This window comes from Channa argus, chromosome 1 (assembly GCF_033026475.1).
Source record: "Channa argus isolate prfri chromosome 1, Channa argus male v1.0, whole genome shotgun sequence".
In the NCBI taxonomy this organism is placed as follows: Eukaryota; Metazoa; Chordata; class Actinopteri; order Anabantiformes; family Channidae; genus Channa; species Channa argus.
In genome coordinates this window covers 27213387-27233763 of record NC_090197.1, presented here as the reverse complement: position 1 = coordinate 27233763, position 20377 = coordinate 27213387, and the positions used below count along the sequence as shown (strand labels likewise).

The 20377-nt window shown below is 40.4% G+C and overlaps 1 protein-coding gene across 1 annotated transcript in view; it reads left to right on the top strand.

Annotated features, from left to right (window-relative positions):
• Positions 1-9493, top strand: part of thsd7aa (thrombospondin, type I, domain containing 7Aa) — an 88136-nt gene extending 78643 nt beyond the window's left edge. Inside the window, exons 25-28 of the mRNA XM_067510694.1 lie at positions 1701-1783; positions 2391-2604; positions 3885-3972; positions 8475-9493. Coding sequence (XP_067366795.1) covers positions 1701-1783; positions 2391-2604; positions 3885-3972; positions 8475-8562 — 473 coding nt within the window. The 3' untranslated portion in view covers positions 8563-9493. The remainder of the gene's footprint in view (positions 1-1700; positions 1784-2390; positions 2605-3884; positions 3973-8474) is intronic.
• Positions 9494-20377: the final 10884 nt, after the last annotated feature.

Below are 20377 nucleotides of genomic sequence, written 5' to 3'. Positions count from 1 at the left end.
AGCATGATAAGCACTGCTAATAGTGGTGTAGCAGTGGTCTAGGACATTCTTCTCTCTGGTCGGGCACTTGTAATAAACTGTTTGTATTTTGGGAGTTTGAAAAACCTCCTTTGTTGAAGGACAATAACCCATGCCTCCGGGTTTGTCAGTTCCACACCCAGTATGTTGTCAGCCTGCACGCGCTGCGCCTCACACATGTTGCCTTGTGGTGCAATGTAAACAACCAACAAGGATGACTGAAGAGAACTCACAGGGTGAATAAAAAGGCCTGCAGTTAATGATGGAGGCCTCCGGGTCCGAGGAACAGTACCGAAACATCGTTTCATCAGCCACTAATGATATAAAAACATATTCCATCTCCTTTGCCCCTTGTGCTTTCGCTCTGTAAAGTTGAAATTCACTGGAGAGCAGAGTCCGGTATAAAATCACAAAGCCACGTTTCCGTGAAGCACAAAACACAGGACGTAGAAAACACTATGTTTTTGTTCAGCAGCAGGGTCAGCTCGTCCATTTTGTTCTTCCCTGGAGTAAGGACAACGAGAACTGTGGCAGAAAATTTAATTAAAACAATTAAAACAGTATTTTGCCATTAAAGGGGACTTCAATAATTTATAATAATAAAAAGTCTAAAGAAAACTGTATGTTTTTAAATAACTAGTAATCAGCCACATACTTGGAAAGTGTAAAAGCAACTTTCAAAGCCAATATGCCCTGTGACCACGTGTGGTTGGACTTTTAAATATATGCTGTATATTTCAAGTTTAGATATGGGTGGATGTGTTTTAATAAAAATCTAAAAGATTGTCTAACTGTTAATCAATATATACCAAGACTTACTCTTACTTAGTGGTGAAAAGGTTAACAATGTGTGCACTTTCCAACCTTTATAATCTTTGTAATGATTTGCACATACATGTTACATTTTCATTCAACCTATCCCCTGGGGGGAGCAGGAGTGTGGTTTTTTTGTTTTGTTTTGTTTTTTTGGCCCACCAAAAGGTTTGGGAAGCTCTGAAAAATGAAAGACAGTGTCATTTATTTTGATTGTAAATAGTAATAAGACAACATTATGTTTTAAATAAGACAGGAATGATTTTTTCTAATTACAACAGTCATAGAATTGCTTTGTACCTTAATACAGAGCAATCCTATGACTGTTTGCAAAGAAGTAAGTAATGAGGTCACACTGCTGTGTTAAAATTATGCACAACCCCTCTGCACTCTGCAGGTGAAACACAAGGAATTTCTGACGCTATTGGGTGAATCTTCTTTAACCACCTGCACAGAAAAGATCCAACATAGTACAAAAATTGCCCTGTTTGTGTATTCAATACAAGGTGGCCTAAGAAAGTTTTATTGCAAATGCTATTTGGATCCAAAGTTGCACTCCACCATTAATCAGCATAAACCTATCCTAAGAAACATTTCTTCTCCCACACCAGTGCATTCAAGTTTGCCCAGTGCCAGGAAAATTCCAAAAGCAGGTATAGCCTAAAAAATACAGACTAGCACTGAGGAAAATTGTATAACATCTGCGTTTCAAGAAGTACTGTCATTGCACTTGCTGGAAAATACTGATACTGATATTGGCAAGCCTGTTATATTTTAACTACCATCAAAGGTCTGACAGTTATCTTATAGTGACCAAACATTAGTTGTCAAACCCTGACATGTGACACCTCATGGCTTTTCATTGTTAGGTGGATGCCCAGAGACTACGAAGCCCCTGGCTGACCGAACCTGTGATCCACCCTGCACCAAGCCGCGTTCTCTCTGCACAGAGGTGAGTTATCCCAAGTATGAAATCTTTTTGTCTTTCTTGGTTTTGTCTTACAATATTTTTAAAACGTCACAATTTTTATGCCTTTATTGAACACCTGTTGCATACAAAATGATGGTAAATGTAAGAAAAACACCATGCTACTCTAACTAAATGCTAACTGAAGAGTCCAGGGAATGAAGCAGCAATGGAGGGCTGGTTTAAACAACCTTGACTTGACAACAGTGTGAGTGTACTATGCATGAGCAGGTGTGAACCATGCAATACTGTACAAAAATATCTCAGTTTAAAATTTATCAGACAAGTAGTCTATAAATGGAGATGATTTGGTACTGTGGCTATTCTCCCTTTACCTGGATGTGGGCATCTAGTCAGGAACGATGAAGGATTCAGTGGAGCTACTTGTGCCTCAGTCATACCACTTTTTACATACTTTTTAAATAATTTATAGATTCTTTCATTTAACATTATTTAATGTAATGTGAAAGTGCTTGATAGAGGGTGGGCATCATGTATTACTAGCAGAAGGATATTTTAATGCCTGGTGACTGTAGATGAAGTGAAAAGGCTAAATTGTCATTATGTCAAACTTTTTTCCTTCTTGCGTCAGGTGGGTGTGTGTGGCTGTGAGGAGGGTTACACTGAAGTAATGACATCTGATGGCCTGCTGGACCAGTGCACTCTCATCCCAGTGCTAGAGATCCCCACTGCAGGTGACAATAGGGCAGATGTCAAGACTATCCGAGCCTTTAACCCTACACAGCCTGCAGCTGGCACGCCAAGTAGGGTTGGACGAACCTGGTTCTTGCAGCCCTTCGGTGCAGGTAACACGCCTAAACACAATGACTTCTCATCATCAAGCTTGAATTGCTGTTAGCATGATGGCATGTGAATTGTAAAAATGGTAAAATAGTACAAAAGAAATAAGAAAAGTGAATGTTGGATTCTGATAATGTGTAAGAGTCATCTGAAAACACTTTTAAACCATTATTTGCAATTACAGTAGACTAAAAAGTACATTTTGTGGAGGAAATTTGTGATTGTATTCATTGAACTGCTTTAAAGCTGAAGCAAGAAAAGGGGTAAAATGTGTAAACTGAAAGAGTTATAGGTTCTATGAAGGAAAGGAAGGTAATGAAAGGATAAAAGAAATAGAAGAATGTAAAAGAAAAAATGTGGATAAAGTGAAAGAAAAAAGTGAAGAACAATGTGATAAAGAGGAAAAATAGTAGTTGTTTCTATTTCATTTTTGAATGAACTTATAAACTTAAATATTTTTAATCAAACACATTGGGGATGGTTCATCCCAACACTAGTGCTGCACAATTATTCACAATTGCAATGTCAGTTTGGGTGACTATATAACCACAAAAGGCTGAGAATTATTTAATATTTATTATTTCAATCAATAATAGGTGTTTGAACAAATGTTTGTGTTGATGTTGTTTGAGAGATGCTAATCGCTAAGCTAACCAAACAGGTGATTGAATATTTCTCTGTACCATCAGCTCTGGATGGTAGTTGGGATGGATATTTCCTCTCTTGTTCTTTTACGTAAAGCTGTCATTTACCTTTGGGTTCAGTGTTAATCAACATCAACTTAGCCTCTGTCAGAAGTTCAGGGACAGTGCAGAATAAAGATTGTGAAGATTATTTACCCTAATTGGTTTTCCTGATAACCTGCTATTCCAATGTTTTTGCTAAATTTATCTTGAAGTTTCTTTGAAAGCATTTTTTTTTCAAATTGTATGTATGTTTTATATTTTGCTATACCTGATTTAACTTTATAGCTGAGAAATTTACATTTCAAAATTTAAAATCCAATAAGACTTACCGATCAAATTGTGCATTCCTACTTTACACTGAATACTGCAGTAAAAAAACAAAAACAAAAACAACACAATTTACCATTTACCTGCCATACTGCACTGCACAAAAATGTTTTAAAAGTGTATTGTTAATGTGTTTCCATTTGTATTACATGTATAGTTATTTCCACCCTCTACTGCCCCCTGTAGTTTACAAAAGAAATTTAATTTAATTCAATACACAATTTAACCATACAGTGTATTAACAGACATTATATGTTTGTTTCTCTATGCAGATGGGAAGCTGAAGACCTGGGTGTACGGAGTAGCAGCAGGAGCATTGGTGCTGCTCATCTTTATAATCTCCATGACATATTTAGCATGGTAATATACCAACACTTATTCATTTGTATCATCACTTTAGTTACCACTCATACATTGTTCACATACATACATACATACATACATACATACATACATACATACATACATACATACATACATACATACATTCAGTGATGTAGTGGATTTTATTATAAATAAAAGAGCCACATTTTCACCTGATCTGTTCACCAATAAGTCACAATGGTTAGTTTAGCCATAACATAAAATAATATGTTACTTGCAATGTTACTTCAATAATGTAAAAACACTCTTTATAATATATACTTTGAAATCACCTATGCAGGAAACTAGACCATGAAACCTCTCACATTGCAAGACAGGTAACCAAAATTTTTGACATGTCAAAAATTCAACCAATTATCTGACAGTGGGATCAGTGGTCATATGGGTGAATAATTGGTCTGCTCACACTGAATTTCAAATTAATGCTTACAGTGTCTGCATTGCTTTAAATTTAATTTAGTTTCTTATTTACGTGGATGTATTTCCATGAAAATCAAAACCAATAAACAAGCCCCATGGTAAATATATCAAGTAAAAAAAAGTATAACATTGATTGTTTTTTAGTTGGTTGCAGTTTGTATGTATCAGCAACCACACAAATCCAGAGCTTTCCTCAGTTTGGATTGCTTAATAACAAACTTCAGCAAGATGTTATCCAGTTTTGTTATATGAAATGCCATCATAAAACCTAATCACATCAACATAAAATACTACATTATAGGAAGTAAGGAAAGTTATTTGTGACTGAATGAGAATGGGAGCTCCCATAGTTAGCATAACCACAGCTGCTTCAGCTAACAGAGCTGAAAAAACACACCATCTACACACACCACTAACATTGCTCTATGACTACAAACTTCAGCTGGTATAGATAATGTTTAAACACAATAGCAAACATTTGAAAATTAGCGACAAATTTGTGGCAAATAGTCACAGAGAACATTCCTTTTGCTGTTGTTATAATGGTAAAGGATAATGGTGAATGAGTGATGCACTTCTGTAGCGCATTTCAACTTATTGGTACCCAAAGTGCTTTACACTGCTTCTCGTTCACCCATTCACACTCACAATCACACACAGATGGGGGAGCTGCTATGCAGCTGGCCTACTCTCACCTTAAGCAACTAAGTTGGGGTTGACTCTCTTGCTCAAGGACACTTTGACATGTGACCGGAGGAACCAGGGATTGAACCAACAACCTTTGGATTGGTGGACAACTGCTCTAGGAAGAGCGGGTGTGGTGGTTCTTAATCCTTGTCCTCAAGGACATCTTTGTTTTTGTTTTTTTAGGCTTAATGTTTTTCTGGAGTACAGAAAGGGGCCTGGTGTCTCAATGGGTAGAACATCGGGTTGGGATGCAGAAGGCCGCGGGATCGAATCCCAACCCACCAGGTGTGGCCCGGCCCTGCCACCAAGGGCCACCTTGGTACCGCTCCTGAGCCTGGATAAAAAAAAATGGGAGGGTTGTGGCAGGAAGGGCATCTGGTGTAAAAACACATGCTAAATCAACGTGCAGAACACGTTCATCTGTGCCGACCTCTAAAGGGACAAGCTGAAAGCCATTGATAATTTGTTTTTCTGGAGCACAGCATCCATTGGACACTATGATGTATGATTGTAGGCATCTTAAAAGGTGATATGATGGGAAAAAAATGTTTGTGATCTAACATCCATTACGTCACTGATTGTATTTATTCACTCATTTCACTTTTACTTTACGTTTTGTCATCATTTGCCTCCTCATTACTTGTTTTTCTTTTCTCCACCTGTATTCTTACTCCCTGTTCAGTTATTGATGTTGTTGCCTTTGCTGCAAGTTGAGCTCAAAGTCCCCTTCAGATGGGGTGTACTGGATGGACCTAAGCAGCTACACAGTGCCTTACACCTGTCCTGCCTGCCAGAAACTAAAGCAAGATGAGTTACAGCGGCACAGCCAACTACAACAACAGCAGCAGCATGAGGCACTGCTCCAACAGCCCATCCGTCACAACAGGCACAGCTGCAGCAGGCACTTCCACCCCCACATCACTTTGAAACTCTCATCAATTATTTACCCTTAACAAGGCCCCACTTCACTCCCTTATCAATCCACGTCACATCCATTTGTACACCTAGTGTCCAGTCATTAACTTCAGTGGACCACTTCCTGGAGGTGAGCTGTCCATTAACATATCACCTGACTGCAGGATAGATATCTTAAATCTCAGAAAGAAAGTAAAGAAGCCTGATTCCCATAAAACACACAAAGATTTTTAAGGCTAATTTAAAAATTACCTTAGCTAAATTATTCGTCTTGCTCAAAGTCATTATACCGATGCTAAAACTAATACTGACTCATACTCAACTCATGTTTAGTCTCTTTCAGCCTGCTGTCTGGATTACTTGTATATTTTGCAGACCTCTGTTGTCCAAAAATTATTATAAACACATTAGCTAGACACTTCGTTCCAATGGGTGACATGTTTCTTTATTCCAAAATGCATGAATGATGTAGGTTTAACAGTTTTGCTCCAAATGCTCTGAATTACCATTACTTTATACAATAAGCCATTAGTCGGACGTAAGCCAAGGGGCTTATGGGTACGGCAGTCATCAATGAACTACAGGGTCAGTGGTTTGAATCCTGGTTCCATCTGGCTACATGTCATTATACCCTTAGGCAAGAAAAACCCCAAGTTGCTTCTGGTAGGTCTGGTGAGCATCACCGCTATCGGTTTGTCAGTGAGTGTGTGTTTGAAACGTGTCATTCAGACATTTTGAAATTAAGAAATGTGTCACCAGTGCTCTGGTTTTTAATCAGTGGGACAACAATTGAGGACTATGGCACAGGTTATGCTGCAGACTGACAGGGACTAAATGTGGGTGGAGGAGATTCATTTAGTATTAGTGTTTAAGCATTCGCGTAGTAATTCATTTAGAAAGAAAAAAAAAAAAAAAAAAAATATTAGCATGAAAAATTCATAACCTGACACAGAGCTTAACCCAGCCAGTTACATCTGCTTACTGCTGGTGCTTGGAATCCTTTATCTACAGATCCTACACCTGCAGGTTTTGTCCCTCAGCTTTCATCTTCTGGTCATTTATTATTTATTTCCCATAATCTTTTCCTTCAAATAGGCGTACATTTAATAGATATCTACACTTTGCACTAAGTGCATTGCGTTTCTTAAGGATAGTTTAGTTAATTTTCAGTTGCATGTTGATGTACTCTAACAACTTAAACTTTACATTACAGTTAAAGATTTACAGTATTGTTCAGGTTTTTGTTTTTCTTTGAGACAGTTATTTCTGATCGCTGCTCATTGAATATTGAAGGATAATATAATAATTACTAAAAAAGGTAGTAACTTGGTATATTTAATGTATATCTAAGTAATAGTAGGCCAAAAACATACTAGAAATGTAGAAAATGAAACACTAAGTGCAACAGTAATTACAGTAGTTTCTGTCTAATAATTGTGTCTAAAAACTGTCTGGTAAATGCAAAAGTTTTTCCCATATCTTTTAAAGCTCAATTATATGTTAATATTTGTAGTGGTAGAGATGGATGGCATTACTGCTTTTAGAAGAAAAATCTTCCAAAGCCACAGTTGCTGCGATAGAGGTAATTCCTATACAGTTTTACAGCTTACTGCAATAGGAAGAGATTCCTAAAAAAAGTTACTTGCAGGACTTGCAGTATTTCAGATGTCTGTTATACAAGACTCTTTTCTTCATGTTGTCTTTATTCATAGTTTGTTAACTACACAAACCCATTTTTTTTGTAAGAAACATCAAGTGCGTTTACATGTACTTAAGTAACCTGGTTGGGGGAAATCTCTTATAAATGTAGCAGAAGAATAACACAGTTTCTCCTCCACCTCAGAGTTATTTTAGAGCCTGGCACAGTTATGGGGACGGAAAACACATCCCTCTCCCCCTCTCCGGGGGGGGAGGGGGCGGGTGCGATTTGAGTCTGCGGCCTTCTGCATCCCAACCCAATGGTGTACTACAGAGCCACCAGGCCCCCCCTTTTTTAAATCATCAAATAACTGAAAAAGCAAACAATCCATCTGCTGACATGTAGTGGTTATATTTTGTGACCTATACAGCAACGACAGCTTATAATTCGTTTACTTCTGCGTGGGATCATGTTGGCCATCTTTACTACTACAAAGTATATCAATATATTATTTGAAACAGGTGCATGGTCATGGTTTTGAGTTAACTGGGCAACACTGGTTGCCAAACAGAAAAATCTTCTTTGTTATACCAACGCATTTTAGCACAGGGCCTTCATCACAGCAGATCCGTATATGGTTATGACACAGAAAGTCCCAGGACTATTTTTAGGTAATTATTGCAGCTCTTTGTGTTTGTCTGGAAATTACATCATGTCAACTGGACCTGTTCTTAGTTATGGAGTTAACATTGACTTAACTTCAAGATAAGCACACCTGGATGACTGTTTCTCTAAACGTGTATTGTTTGTTTTGTAGCAAAAAGCCAAAGAAGCCACAGCGAAGGCAGATGAACAACAGATTGAAGCCATTGACACTGGCCTATGATGGAGATGCTGACATGTAGAAGTCTTCCTGCTGACCATGCTGACCTACAGACTTTTGTCCTACTGCAGGGCACACAGGGTTGCTAAGGAAACCCCTTTATGTCAGGGCCGCCCTGGGCATTTTTTTAAAATAATTATGCATACCCTGGAAAGATTATTCTGAATGAAAGAGAAACCTCAAAGATCCATTAATTTCTGTCAGCAGTCTTAATGTTCCTGACTGTTTTTATTTTCCAGTTTGATACTTTGTTTCACAGGAGCCTTCATTAATTCTATATCTTTTTGTATAAGTCTGCCTTTGCATCTCTGCCATTTACTACTGCCAGTGACACCCTGACCTCTGTTGTTGGATAGGGGTCCAAAAGATTTTACTGTAAAAGCACAATCTTTCATTTGTTAAATTTCTCACATTTAAGTGGGACAATTGGTGTCCCATTGTTGTCCTATAAAGAATATTAATTTCCCTCTGAGCTTTTATGGACTATGTTCATTTTAAAAGAAATAATAAAACCAGTGAAAGCAAATTAATAAATCAGCATAATTTCTCCTCTGCAGTTTTCAGACATAACTTTGCACTATATTAGTGCAGCATAATATGTACTTATGTCTAGCTTTGTCACAGGAAACTGCCTCTCTCAAAACAAAATGTTGTACAGTCTTGTGCTAGAAATGTATAGTAGACTTTTTGCAAACAGAACTCACCAATATTTAATATGTATCTTCTATTATCTCTTGTATGTGATACTATGGGACAGTGTAAATATGTTTTATTCCCTGTGTTTTCAACTTTACCTTCCCAGTGTGTACAGCTATATGTCCCAAACCCTGCCTGAGTTTATTTATTCTCTGAATTTTGTTTACTGTGTATTAACATAATGTTTTTTTTTTTTTACTTTTGTAACTTATTGATATGCATCTTCATATAGTAAGTAAAGAGGTGTTAAAGCCTAAGTATTTTGTCTTGACTACTGGAATTTAGGTGCTGGGGGGGCAAGTCCTTCTTACTAGGGCTGGGAGGACAAGAGAAGCTTTAGAGGATACGTAAAGGTTAAACAGTGAGCTGAATAAACACCACAGGAAAATTGTCAAATTCAAATAGCAAACTCACAGTATGCTTAGCAGGCCCACCTAAAAGCCAGTTTGCCAGGACACTTTGACATGTAGCCAGGAGTTGGGATTGAACCACTGACCCTGTGGTCCATAGTCAACTGCCTTACCAACTGAGCTACAGCCACCCTCCATACCTGTGTGTAAATGTAGCACGTGCAATTTACAAGTGAGAAGCATAATTATCAGCGACTTTTTCCACATGTTTTGTCTGGCCATCGTCTGAATTTTACATTTGAAAAACACATTTTCACCTGCTTTTTACACTTTTGTGAAACCTCCTTTTTTATTAGTAAACGTAGCAGATGCAATTTAAAGGTGATCGGCATAATTATCAGCTACTTTTCACAAGTCTGTGGTTCGGGCAGATGCTTAACTAGATCATTATGACAATTTTTGGCTTGCTATAGTAACTATCAGAAAGTAATGTTTTAGTTCTCAGATTTGTTGTTGTTACCCTTTATTTTTAACCACCACTCTCTGTTCATTCAATCTCTTTCTAGCTCGCACACTCTCACTGTCCCACTCACTGATTCAGGGAAGAGGAGGCAACTAATCAGAGCCAGTTTGTGGCTGATAATTTTACATTATCCACGACTTATATAACAGACTGAATATCCATGCAACTGTAACTACGAGTTAGAAAGGTGCAGCTGTGCAGCCATACCTTTTATTAACGGAACAACATTAGACTAAACAATCTCACAGAAAGCAGCAGCCACCCACTGTATTTTTTTGACCCTATCTCTGTGTGTCTTTGTGTGTGTGTCTCTCTCTCTCTGTGTGTGTGTGTGTGTGTGTGTGTGTCTCTCTCTGTCTCTCTCTGTGTGTTTCTCTCTCTCTCTGTCTCTCTCTCTCTCTCTCTCTCTCTCTCTCTCTCGCTCATTTAATGTTTCCTTAGGCTTCATAACAAACTAAACCTAGGACTTATCACTGTGAATTGTATTCCCAGGTTGAATGGCTATGCTCTAACGACCTGTCAGCTTATGCACTGGCACAGACTTGTGTGTGAATATAAGGGACTTCATGGTTTGCTCCCTTCATACCTGACTGTGTACCTTCAGCAGAAGTCCGATGGACCTCATGCTCTTCGCTCTCAGGACTTCCTTACACTGATTGTCCCCAGTGTCAGGTCTGAAAGGGGAAACATGACTTTTCAATATTGTGGCTCTTTAGATTGGAACACTACAAAAAACCTTAAAACTTCAAAATCTGCTGGAGCTTGGAATTAGTGATGTTATTGGCAGCCTTTTTGTCTTATGTAGAGATGCTATCATACCACACCGGGATGCTTAAGTTTGTTGACCAGTTGTCATGGAAACAATGCATAGCAATGGTTTTGTTACAAGAGAGGTCAGCTATTGAAAGGAACACACGTGGACTACAAGAGACAGTAACTGGAGCAAAGGAACTGACTACAAGATAGTGGGAACCGGTTGAAAGGTTCAGTGTGTAGCTGTGGAGGCACAATGTTTCTTACTGTGTTCCGTGGATTTAGCTTTACTTTGAGAAACTTATTGGACGCTTATTTGATTGCTTTGTGAACTTAAAATTACTGTTTGTATACTGATAGCATTACTCCGTTATCGGCTACGTTGAGAAACAAATACAATAAATGTTTCGTCATACAACGACTAACTGTTGGACCATCAGATACGAGTAAGATCACCTCTACAGTAAGGCACTGTCTTTGCACCACATAGTTAGCTCTTGCACTTCCTCCCTGTAGGCAGTCTCATTGTTCTTATAGATCAGCCCCACCACTGTCGTGTCATCTGCAAATTGATGATAGCATTGGTGTTATGTCAGTGGGGTACACCCACGTGTGTACAGGGAGTAAAGGAAAGGGCTCAGCACACAGCCTTGTTTGACTCCTGTGCTCAGTTTCAGGGTGGAGGAGTGATGGGAGCCCATCCTGACTGACTGTGACCTGTTAAAAAGTCCTTCATCCACAGTCATATGTTGTGTTCTATGCCCAGGTTTGATAATTTAAGGAACAGCTTGCTTGATAGGATGGTGATTAAAGCAGAGCTGTAGTCCACAAATGACAGAACTTCATATATCCCCTTAATTCCAGGTCGTGCAGTACATTGTGGAAGGCAACGGATATGACATGATCAGCTGACCCATTTCTCCTGTAAGCGTACTGATGAGCATCCAGAGCGGCTGGAAGGCCAGCCTTGATGTGATTTAACACAAATCTTTAACACGAGGCATTTCATGATTACAGGTGTTAATGCCACTGGCCTGTAATTATTTATGTCACTTTAGCCTGCTTGGGAACCTGCTCTGCCTTTGTCTTCTTCATCCTCCTCACCACCAGAGTCATTTTACACACCACCATCCAGCTTCTCATTAAATTGGTGGTAGACCAGGCTATTTGGGATCTTAGCAAGAGGGTTCAACTCTGCCTCATTTGTACACTTTGTACAACCATGAAATTTAAATCCTGCAAACTTATAACATGTGTTTGAGCAGGAGTGATAACCATCCACAAATTACAAACCAAACTTCTGTTCACCATGGTTTGCAGTGTGCCTGACCTCTATTTTTTTCACATGCACCACTGTATGGAGACACTCGAATATGTTTTATGCTGGTTTGTATAGGCACTGTCATCAGGCATAGCTACGCTGTCTTTGTGGAGAAAGTCTGTCTTGAACACCGCAATGCAGCTGGATGCCAGCGTGGTGAAGTTAAATGTAACCAGTTCTGTAGACTAAAACACCCATTACATAGGGTTACATAAGTTGTCTTATTATATATTTTTCCCTTATTCAGCAGGAAAGGAAAAACAAAAATAAAATCACTAGCTCATCCAACCCTAAACCTCTACTTTCTGCTTGCACCTCTATCACTATGTGTTGTGCCCCTCCTTCCTGACGAAAAGGAGGGTGTGTTTGGGTGTTGTTTTTTGCATGCAGCAGTCTGTAAGCACAGGCAGACACTGAATATCTCAGTTGATTTAACCACTGAATTCTTCCAATCATGCACAGAAGAACAGTTTTTGAAAAAAATTGCTTAACGTTTCCCAATTACCTTATTCTGATTTAGCTAATGAAATATATGGGAAGCAGCATTTGAAGCATCATAGAAAAAAATTCTATCGCTCATTCAGAGAGACAGACAGCGCAAATCTGTGATCTGACCAATATAAAAACACTGTAGTCAATTTCTCAGACTTCACTGAATCCCCTCTGTGTGTGTGTGTGAAACATGCACTGTACAATGTAAATCACCTTCTGACATGAAATCTGTGCAAATTGGGGAAACCAGAGAAGCTGCACGTGAGAGTAACTCTACAGACAGGAAAGACTGCCATAGCTTCCATTCATACACATATAACAAAGAATCAGGACTCTCATTCACCAGGGTGTGATTGTAAATTAAAAATTATAAAAAATGAACACTTGTATTAATTCTGATAACGACATCAAACAAATCCCAAGTTTAATCATTAAATCACATCCTAATAAGTTGACAGGACACAATCTTGACAATATGAATGCATGTTGGAAAGATTGTTCTTGAGAATTAGCACAATGACTCAGTCAAATGCTCTTTGTGTACATAGTACACATAGTTACTGCTCATTTGTGGAGGTGTTTGAAGTTCAGTTGCTGTTAATAGTTGCTGACCTAGTTGCTCCATTGCAGTTAGCGAGAAAATCAGTGTATTTGTGTAAGCGTGTCTTCATTGAAGTGTATGTCAGTGTGTGCTTCAGCTCCCTCCTTTTGACTGGACCGCCACCGGCTTTTCCTCCTCCAAACAGTTTGCCACTGGCAATGACTTTTCAGGAAAATCTCTGGACCTGTGACCTCTTTAATGGCAGTAAATGGCAAATGTTCTGCACTTATATAGCACTTTTCTACCTATTTGCACTCAAAGCGCCTTACACTGCTTCTTATTCACCCATTCACACTCACACACCAACACTCACCAGGAGCAACTAAGTAGGGGTTCAGTGTCTTGCTCAACAACACTTTGACATGTGACCAGGGGAGCTGGTGATCAAACCAACAACTGCAAGATTGGTGGACAACCGCTCTAGTTTCCTGCGCCACAGTTGGCCCACGTCACCCAGTAAGAACACTCCACATTCCCAAATGGACAGTGTCTTGCCAGTGTACTCTCCATCCACAATTAGGGCATTCATCCCCAACTACAGGGTGTCTGCCTCTTCAAGCCTTTCGACATAGCCTTTCCCCACTAACACCATGTTTAACAGTGTAACAGCTGCCAGGTGGAGTTCTCGTTTACTCTGCTCTTCCTTGCATTTCTTCATTTTGTGAGACTGACAGGAGAATCACCTAAGTTGGTTGGGTGTTCAATACCACTGTGAGTATCAAACACCTTTGTCAAGCGGTGTAGAAAATCATCAGCAGTCTCATCTTTACATTGTTTACAAGCAGTCATTTTTATCATATCAATTTTCACTGGGAATTAGAATTTGAATTCTTCTGCCAGATTGTTGACAGCCTCCCTGTATACAACATTGTCGGCATGGTTCCACACTGGGTTCTTGCATCTGCAGTCGGCCTATGGCAGGTTCGCCATGACCCTCTGCAGATCTGACCCTCTGCAGAGCTGTTTTAATTCTGTTCCATTGGGTCTAAAGTCTCTGCAGAACATTTGAAGTTCTTCACCAAAATTAGCACCAGAGTCAGCTGGATTAGGGAGGCGATGTCTTCATCAGTCCAAGCCCTGAAGATCAGCTGCGGGCCCTCTGGACCAGCCACCTTGACCATAGTTGCATTAAATTATGCTTGTTGGGGCTCATTTCTCATTGATCTGGTCTGTATTCAGCCTGATGAACCAGAGGCCCCAGAAGTGTGTAAAGATGATGGTGGAAAGGTGGTTGAATCAGGTTCCGGATCCTGTTCTCCTTTGGCTTCTCGAACTCCACTTTCCCCATTCTCTACTTCGGTTTTCCACATACTCAAACATTCTTTATGCAAGTCACTCATCTGTATATCTTTCTGTGACACTCTCTTTATATCCTTCAGTTTCTTTTCTTGTCTTAAGAATTTTGCTTCTAATTTTATAAGTTGATTTTTACTAGGGAACCCCTTGAGGTAAGCCAAAATGATTAGTCCAAATTTTCAAACATTTAAGATACATACTTGATTTTCATAATCTCAGTTCTCGGGCCTCAAAGGTCCCAGCCCCCTTTACTTCCCGCATTTCCCATGGGAAGTCCGTGCACGGCTCTACAACACAGATGTCTTTGTGAGGGTGAGGATGCATAAGCTCCCTTTCACTTGCTTTGTTTGTTCGTTTAGTTGCCTGTTTGCTTATTTGTTTGCTCCTTCATCCAACTTAATAGTTGCCCTTTATTCTCCTCAACTAACTAGGAGTTGTTAAGTAAAAACACCTGACTATCAATGCCCTTAGCCCCCTCATTGATTAGGAGCCGCCGATTCAATCATATTAATTAAACCAAGAATGGCAACCTGAGCTCAATAGAAATAATTTTGCTTTGATAACTGGTCAGCCATGAGTCTGTGTTGAAAACCATTCACATAATATATCAAATTCTGAGGGAGTTGTTTAGTTTTCCATTCATCCTGAAGGTCTGTCAAGGGACCACGTACCATGTGACCAAAAAACAAATTATTAGGACTAAAGCCAATACTATCATGACACACATGACGCAGCTAAAAGTTAGAACCTTGATCACTTTAAATGATTTTAGGTATTCCAAACAAGGAGATAAATTCAGTCAAGGCTTTAACAAGTGATTTTGCTGTAATTGAGCACAAAGGATTTGCAGCAGGATAGCGAGTTACTTGACACATGACAGTTAATAGATATTTTGATTCAGATTTTGACTTTGGCCTGTTAATTATCAAATGTTCAAATTGGCTGTCCACCACAGGAATTGGAAAAAGAAGAAATAGCTACGGACAGCACTTTGGGCTTCCTCACTGGACTGTACCTGCCCAAATAATTTACTTAAAGAAGCATCAAGTTGCTGCTCTCTCATTAACTCATGCTGGGAAACAGAAACAGAATCTGGTAAATGAAAGTCAGAACCCAAACACACTCTTCTTTACAGAGTGAAGAACTTTATCATGCTTTAGCCATGGATTGTGTGACAGCACAAGATGTAAATACATCTGGAAACTCTTGTTCACAGCTATCCAATTCTTTTAAAGACATTGGTGTTGATTTAATTGATGAAGACCTACCAGGCTTAAACCGACCATAAATCCATCTGAAACAAATGCCTCAAAACCAGAAAACGGTTTTTTGAAACATACAGGCCCTTTTGTCATTGGCGCTATAAGAACTGCAGGTTTCACTGTTTTAGCACCAACATTGGACAGTCCATCTTCCAATGTCCCATATCATGGCAATAATTACACTCTGAACGAGAGCCACGATTCATTTTGGTTGTCTCAGACCAATAAGCTTTAGGTGAATTACCTGCAGTTTTATGACTAGCATTAACACTTGCAGCAAACTGATCAAATTTCCCCTTCTGTGCCAGAAGATACTCGCTTGATAGAGTATCTGCCTCAGAGGCAGTTCTCACTCCACGCTCAGCAACATGAGTAGAAATCTCAGGTGGAAGAGAATTTTTAAAGTGCTCCAGCACCTTCAAATCTCTTCAAGTCACAAGTAGTCACTTCTAAAGCAGAGCACCATCTTTAAAAATGTTTAGACAAGTCCCTTGCAAATTCGACATGTTACTGTTTATCAGAGTTTTTCCAGGACCTAAATTGCTGCTTATAAGCCTCTCTACCAACTCATAGGTTTTCAAAACTGCATCCTTAACAGTTGAGTATTTCTGACTATCAGCACAGTCTTCTTCTTTCTTTCTTTTCCTTTCGGCTGTTCCCTTTCAGGGGTCGCCACAGCGAATCATGTGCCTCCATCTAACTCTGTCCTCTGCATCCTCTTCACTCACACCAACTAACTTCATGTCCTCCCTCACTACATCCATAAATCTCCTCTTTGGTCTTCCTCTAGACCTCCTGCCTGGCAGCTCCAACCTCAGCATCCTTCTACCGATATATTCACAGTTTCTCCTCTGAACATGTCCAAACCACCTCAATCTGGCCTCTCTGACTTTATCTCCAAAACATCTAACATGAGCTGTCCCTCTGATGTCCTCATTCCTGATCCTGTCCATCCTCGTCACTCCCAAAGAGAACCTCAACATCTTAAGCTCTGCTACCTCCAGCTCTGCCTCCTGTCTTTTCTTCAGTGCTACTGTCTCTAAGCCGAACAACATTGCTGGTCTCACCACCGTCCTGAACACCTTTCCTTTCATTCTCGCTGATACTCTTTTATCACACAACACACCTGACACTTTTCTCCACCCGTTCCAACCTGCCTGCACTCGCCTCTTCACCTCTTTTCCACACTCACCGTTGCTCTGAACTGTTGACCCTAAGTACTTAAAGTCCTGCACCTTCTTCACCTCTGCTCCCTGTAACCTCACCATTCCACCTGGGTCCCTCTCATTGACACACATGTATTCTGTCTTGCTGCGGCTAAGCTTCATTCCTCTGTTTTCCAGAGCAGACCTCCACCTCTCTAGATTTTCCTCCACCTGCTCCCTGCTCTCACTACAAATAACAATGTCATCTGCAAACATCATAGTCCAGGGAGATTCTTGTCTAACCTCATCTGTCAGTCTGTCCATCACCAGAGCAAACAAGAAGGGGCTCAAAGCCGATCCTTGATGCAGACCCACCTCCACCTTAAACTCCTCTGTCACACCTACAGCACACCTCACCACTGTCTTACAGCTCTCATACATGTCCTGCACCACTCTAACATACTTCTCTGCCACTCCAGACGTCCTCATACAATACCACAGCTCCTCTCTCGGCACCCTTTCATACGCTTTTTCTAAATCTACGAAGACACAATGCAACTCCCTATGACCCTCTCTGTACTTCTCCATCAGCGTCCTCAAAGCAAATACTGCATCTGTTGTACTCTTTCTAGGCATGAAACCATATTGCTGCTCACAAATGTGCACCTCTGCCCTTAGCCGAGCTTCCACTACTCTTTCCCACAACTTCATTGTGTGACTCATCATTTTTATTCCTCTGTAGTTGCCACAGCTCTGCACATCTCCCTTGTTCTTAAAAATTGGTACCAGTACACTTTTCCTCCAGTCCTCTGGCATCCTCTCACTCTCCAAGATCTTGTTAAACAAACTAGTCAAAAACTCTACTGCAACCTCTCCTAGACACTTCCATACCTCCACAGGTATGTCATCAGGACCAACTGCCTTTCCGCTCTTCATCCTCTTCAATGTCCTCCTCACTTCACTCTTACTAATCTTTGCTACTTCCTGCTCCACACCAGTCACCTCTTCTACTCTTCGTTCCCTTTCATTTTCCTCGTTCATCAACTCTTCAAAGTACTCCTTCCATCTTCCCATCACACTACTGGCACCTGTCAATACATTTCCATCCTTATCTTTAATCACCCTAACCTGCTGCACATCCTTTCCATCTCTATCTCTTTGTCTGGCCAACCTGTACAAATCCACCTCTCCCTCTTTAGTGTCCAACCTAGCATACAAGTCCTCATATGCTCTTTGTTTGGCCTTTGCCACCTCTATCTTCACCTTACGCTGTATCTCCCTGTACTCCTGTCTACTCTCTTCAGTCCTCTCAGTGTCCCACTTCTTCTTAGCTAACCTCTTTCTCTGTATACACTCCTGAACTTCCTCGTTCCACCACCAAGTCTCCTTGTCCGCTTTCCTCTTTCCAGATGACACACCGAGTACCCTCCTACCTGTCTCCCTGATCAAATTAGCTGTAGTAGTCCAGTCATCTGGAAGCACCTCCAAACCACCCAGAGTCTGTCTCAGCTCCTCCCTGAAAACTAAACGACATTCTTCCTTTTTCAACTTCCACCACTTCGTCCTCTGCTCTGCCTTAGTCCTCCTTATCTTCCTCACCACCAGCATCATTTTACACACCACCATCCTGTGTTGTCTGGCTACACTCTCCCCTACCAATGCTTTACAGTCACTGATCTCTTTCAGATTACAACGTCTACACAAGATGTAGTCTACCTGAGTGCTTCTCCCTCCGCTCTTGTACGTCACCCTATGTTCCTGCCTCTTCTGAAAGAAAGTGTTTACTACAGCCATTTCCATCCTCTTTGCAAAGTCAACCACCATCTGACCTTCTGCGTTCCTGTCCTGAACACCAAACCTGCCCATAACAGTCTCATCACCTCTGTTCCCTTCACCTACATGCCCATTGAAATCTGCACCAATGACAACTCTCTCACCTCTGGGGATGCTCTGCATCACTTCATCTAACTCACTCCAGAATTTCTCCTTCTCTTCTAACTCACATCGTACCTGTGGGGCATAACCACTCACAACATTGAACATCACCCCTTCAACTTCCAGCTTCAGACTCATCAACCTGTCTGATACTCTTTTCACCTCTAGAACATTCCTCACAAAATCCTCTTTCAATATAACTCCTACTCCATTTCTCTTCCTATCTGACCCATGGTAAAACAACTTAAACCCTGCTCCTAAGCTTCTAGCCTTGCTACCTTTCCACCTGGTCTCCTGGACACACAGTATGTCCACCTTCCTTCTCTGCATCATGTCGATCAACTCCCTAGCCTTCCCTGTCATAGTACCAACATTCAAAGTCCCTACTGTCAGTCCTACATTCTTAGCTTTCCTCTTCTCTCTCTGCCTACGAACACACCTTCCTCCTCTTCTTCTTCGTCTTCGACCAACAGTAGTCCAATTTCCACCGGTACCCTGTAGGTCAACAGCACCGGTGGCGGTCGTTGTTAACCCGGGCCCTGACCGATCCGGTATGGAAGTCTTTGTCACGATTCGCATGTTTGATTTGGCATGTGTTTTACGTCGGATGCCCTTCCTGCCACAACCCTCTGCATTTATCCAGACTTGGGACTGGCACAAGAAGACACTGGCTTGTGCCCCCTTGCGGTTGCATTCTGACTATCAGCACAGTAAGCGTTGAATATGCCTCCTGTGCCTTACCAGTCAAAACATATTGTAACATTACTACACGGTCAGCCTCTGGCCAACCTGTCACTTGGCAACTCGTTTAAAAAGGGAGAAAAAGTGATTCTTGCTCATTAAACTTTGGTACCAAACGTAAGTCACCAACAACATTAAACTTTTTCAAACCATGTGAGGCCAAGACCTCCTGATCCTTTGAACACTCTGTGTCAACATTACCCACAAATGTATGCTGCTCCAACTCTTAAGTTTTCCTTTTCAAAAGCTTGCTTTAGCCTTTCCTTTTCTATACCTAATTTATCTCTTTTCATTTCCAGCACCTTTGTTGCTATAAGTTACTACAGGAGAACCTACAGGCTCCATTGTACTTTCACCTGAATTCTGCAATTTAACAGGCAAAATACCCTTTTTTACTAAAGTAGCCTTCAACACACCCTTAATTTCAGCTTTCAATTCCTTTTCTCCAACATCAACATTATAATGCTCAACAAGCTTTAAAAGTTGCTATTTTTCACAACTATTCAACAGTTCCTCAAAAAGGGACTGAACAAAACTTGAAACATTTTACATCACAGTGTGGATTCCAAAAATAAATAAATAAATAAATAAATAATAAAAATAAATTAGAGGCTTCTCGCTAACTACCTACCCATGCAACTAATTGACTAATGATGTACTTTATGATAGAGATGGAGTATTAACACAAATGGATGGTATAGTAGTGACGAGCCCCCATTTTG